Here is a 4340-nt window from a genome sequence, read left to right on the forward strand (position 1 = left end):
AAGTGTTTATATGGTAAAGGCCAAAGGAAAGACTTTGTCCCTGCCATTGAATCTAGCAATTGAGTGACCACAAATTGTCACTCCATTGAGAATTGATTTAATCCCCTCTAATGCTTTGGTTATCAAGAAGGAGCAAGGCAGCACCAATAGCAGAAACTTTTATCCTACAATTTTGTTTCAGAAGATAACACAAACTACCTAGTTAATTTCCACTAAATTCTTTCTTAATGAACAACCTTTTCCATTATATTCCATATATAGAATTTTTGAAGCACGGTCGAAGACTAAACTCCGACGACACTCTTTGACCTTTTGCAGGCAGTCCGGCCGGAAGAACAGTGATCTTCAACAATGATCAATATTGAAGCTGAAAGGGCTTGTATGCCTGGAGACTTTGAATCAGTCCTTGAACAGAAGCGGCAGCAGCAATGAGTGAAACAATCAAGCAGGCCCAGGTCAGTATTTTGAGCCACATCCATTTGAACGAGAACTTAGCCATTTTCGTCTGTGCAATGTGTATTTCTATTGGGAAATAGACTACTAATGGCCAAAACGAGCCAGCTCCAATAAGACCCAAGAAGTTATTGAAGAAAGGAAAAAGCATGGCTACAAATGCCGTTACAATAACGTATGTTGTCCTCCAAACCAACCTGAACAAGTTGATGTAATACACACCGTAGAATGGAACTCTTACAGCCTGTTCACTTGTAAAGAACCTGTTACCCGGCCATCGCCTCGAGCACCAGCCCTCCACGAACCCGAACAACGGTTGGGCAAAAACCTGGATGTATATGTCAATAACGTTACTTAGACATGTCAACCCCTTGGGCCTTAGGCTTTAGGAGCCTAAATGGTATGCAAGACACGGATCTCGAGAAGGTTAGATAAATTACCTGATATGCACCAAGAAGATGAATGGCAATACAAATGTTGGCAAAGTCAATTAACCAAAAGGGTTCGTAAAAGCCGAAGCCAGTAAGGAAATTCCCGGGTGCATCGTTTCCGAAGGCTGCATAACCAACAAGGCCGCAAAGTAAATAAAATATAGTAGTTGTTGATACTCCAATAGCGGTTGCTCTCTTCATTGATTTGTTCTCTGGTACTACTGGGCTCCATTTGATTGTGTCCTGAAAATAAATAATAATCACTCAAATGAGATAACATAGAAATAAATCGGTGTTAACATGCACATTTGACAAAATCGACGCCAACTAAAAAAATCGAAATTAAATTTCATCTCTTGAATTGAGCTACTTCATTGTATTTTCAACTTCTTGTCTACAAATGGCCAATAAGAATCAGTCACTAAAATCCTTAAAGGTCCATAAGGATCTTTGTCGCTCGCTATCCTACGGTAACCATATATCAATTAAATGGCCAATACGAATGCAGTGTCTCAACTCAATTTCTAGCATATATCAAAATACTTAAAAAAAATTAAAGGATTTCTGTAAGAATCAGGAAAGTGAGAGAACCACACAGGCCTGTTAATAATAGCAAGAAATAGGAAAAGAAGTGCTCCAATAGTGCAGCCTATATATCAGCACAAATAAGTAATATGTTTTTGTGTCTTTGGAAAGTGCTTTTCGTGGATTGTTGGAGGTTAAATGTCTGAATTTTAGAAATGAAAATAGTAAAAAATGGAAAATATATAATCTTGCCTGAATCTCGATGAGGACGTTGGAGAAAGAGTAGGCAAAGGCAATGTCCCCTATAGCTTGGAGTGTCCTCCAAACCTTTTCAGACCCCGACACGTCCACCCCTACTATCACTCCTGTTAAAGTTGTCCTCACATCTTCTTCCCCACCTTATTCACACCGAATTCAGACCACAAATTAATTGCATGAAATTCAATACAACAGAACCAAATCTATTGATCAACTTTGTTTGTAATTCAGCATTACCTGCAACTTTGGCAATTGAGAGTCCAAGGCCAATAAAAGAATAAGCGAAAGACATGACGGATGCTATGATTGAGAGCCATGAAAGCTTGGCGAAGTTGGGGATTTGGCTCAGAACTATCTGAATGCAGCCGAAGATGACCATGAATGGGTAGTTTGATGTCTCGCATTTCGCTTGATGCCCATGCTTGTGGAAGCAATTCGACCTTTTCACCGCCCTGGTTACAAGGGAAATAAATAATATAATAATAAAGACATTAAAAAGGGTTAGTTTAAGAAGAGAAATTTCAAAGTTTGGAAAATGATTATACATACACCATGCTAATAGATGAAGTGATAGTGTAACCAATGGTTATTCCAGTAAGATTCATGTACTTAGCCAATCCACAAAGCTGGACTTTTCTTCCTCCCAAGTAAGCTCTAACAGCATCCATGTAAGTGTAGTTTCTTTGTCCACGGACAGGGTCAGGAGCCCTATAGGCGTCAGCAAGGAGAGTAGAAGTGAAGTAAGTGATGAAGGAAAAAACTACTAGAGCAGCCGGACCACCCACCCAACCCAACTGAGCAACCGCCCATGCAAGCGATAGCACTCCTGACCCGATCACAGCAGTGATAATATGAGCACTTGCAGTTACCCAAGTCCCTTCAAATCAAAATAATACAATATTATATTATTTACATAAAACATGGAAAGCCGGGATATATATATATATATAAAACATATTTCAGGTAAACTAACCGGTCCTTTTGACACGACCATCATCGTCCAAGTTCTTGTTGACATCACCATTCTCATAATCTCCTGGGATTTTCTCGACGAACATGATGAAGCCAAGGTCAAAAAAAGAGGAAAAGAAAATAAATATAACTGGGTTTTAAGGCTGTATGTATGAGAAATTGTGAGAGGCTTAGAGAGAAATATGGAACATATATAGAGGCTTAAGCCTGGAACTGATGAGGGTGGAATTGTTGACAGGGTTAGGGCAATGGCCGCACCATCGACGGTCGTCATGGTGGTTTCTAGGTCTTCTCATACAAACGGTCCTCAGTTCCGCCCGTATGTTTGTTTTAGGAACTATGCGTGGCATTTGGTAAACCAGATTTGTTATAAATAGAAAATCGAGTACAACTGCAATTGTTGGTAAAATAGCTCCAATCGACCATATCAACTGAAAAAGAGATAGTATCCCCTTTGCAGACAAGTGAAAGAATAATTTAGTGCTTTAAAAAAAAACAATAATTTAGGTTTTCAAAAACAAAACAAAACAATTTAGAAATAAGGGAAAAAAACTCAAACTAGATGCCACTCAACCTAAAAAACAACAATTTAACAAAAAGAAACATCTTCTGCTTCAAATTAACCCCGGCTGAGCAAATTTAAGGCTTTGTTACTTGTTGCTTTTTTAGAAGTGTTTTTTTAAGCAAACGTAAAAGCATTTTTTCCTAAATTTTTCATTTAGAAAAAGTAAAATGATATATAATATCCATATCTATATATATAACTTTGATTTTGATTTAATTGTACACATTCAAAGTAATAGATATACACATTTATTTTCATATTGGATTAATATAGTTGTTTGTGTATGCAATATATCAATGTGAAATGGTGCTAATTCAATAATTTTGTTAATGGTTTGTGAGATTAAAATTTCATGTATAAAATTACACTAACTAAAATTTATGTATGATATTACATATTGCATGGAATTTCATGTATAATTTTCAAGTTCATGAAATCATTCCGCATATCCTACGTGTTCTATCGAGGCTACAATTGGGCTAAAAATTAAAATGGCAAGTGGTCTTAATAGTGAAATTGGTAAGTGACTTATAGAATGTTAATTTGAGAGTTCCTTATAGATATTCTCTGTTTAAATTCATCGTATGTCATTATTAATACATAAATTTATATGTTAACATTAGTGAATTTCAATGGTAAGTTTAATTCTTGGTCATGTGTTCAAGATTTCTAGAGAAAATACTTGATGAATCTTGATCATTTTGTTAACCTTATGAATTGAGTTAAATTTTGATTGAGCTATATGTTGAACTATATGATGTTTTGATGGAGATTTTTATTTTATCATGTTTAGAAGTGTTATGGAATGATGTAGGATTGTTTAGACTTTGTTTTAGATGTTTTAGACATGTTTCAGGTAACTTATCCTTAGTGTTGCGACATCAGAAATCTATGTCGCGACATTGGACATGTAATTAGAGTAATTTTCCCTCATTGCTGCGACATTAGAAGCCAGTGTCACGACATTGGAGCATTCTGCCCTCAATGTCGCGACACCCATTTTCAGTGTCGCAACATTAACTTTGTTTACCCTATTTTGACCCGAAAAAGTCACGAATGGCCCTCGTTTGTAACAAAACTTTAAAGGAAGTCTAGAAACAACTTGAATAACTTCAAAGAGTCTATTTATGTTTTTA

The 4340-nt window shown here is 36.5% G+C and overlaps 1 protein-coding gene across 1 annotated transcript; it reads right to left on the bottom strand.

Annotated features, from left to right (window-relative positions):
* Positions 1-234: 234 nt before the first annotated feature.
* Positions 235-3013, bottom strand: LOC107960626 (amino acid permease 6). Its single transcript, XM_016896941.2, has 6 exons — positions 2641-3013; positions 2217-2544; positions 1905-2119; positions 1662-1807; positions 894-1127; positions 235-781 (listed from the first exon to the last, which is right to left on the bottom strand). The coding sequence occupies exons 1-6, from the start codon at positions 2723-2725 to the stop codon at positions 356-358; spliced, it is 1434 nt and encodes a 477-aa protein (XP_016752430.1). The 5' UTR covers positions 2726-3013; the 3' UTR covers positions 235-355.
* Between the last annotated feature and the right edge of the window lie 1327 nt (positions 3014-4340).

The sequence above is a fragment of the Gossypium hirsutum genome, chromosome A05 (genome assembly GCF_007990345.1).
Source record: "Gossypium hirsutum isolate 1008001.06 chromosome A05, Gossypium_hirsutum_v2.1, whole genome shotgun sequence".
Lineage (NCBI taxonomy): Eukaryota > Viridiplantae > Streptophyta > Magnoliopsida > Malvales > Malvaceae > Gossypium > Gossypium hirsutum.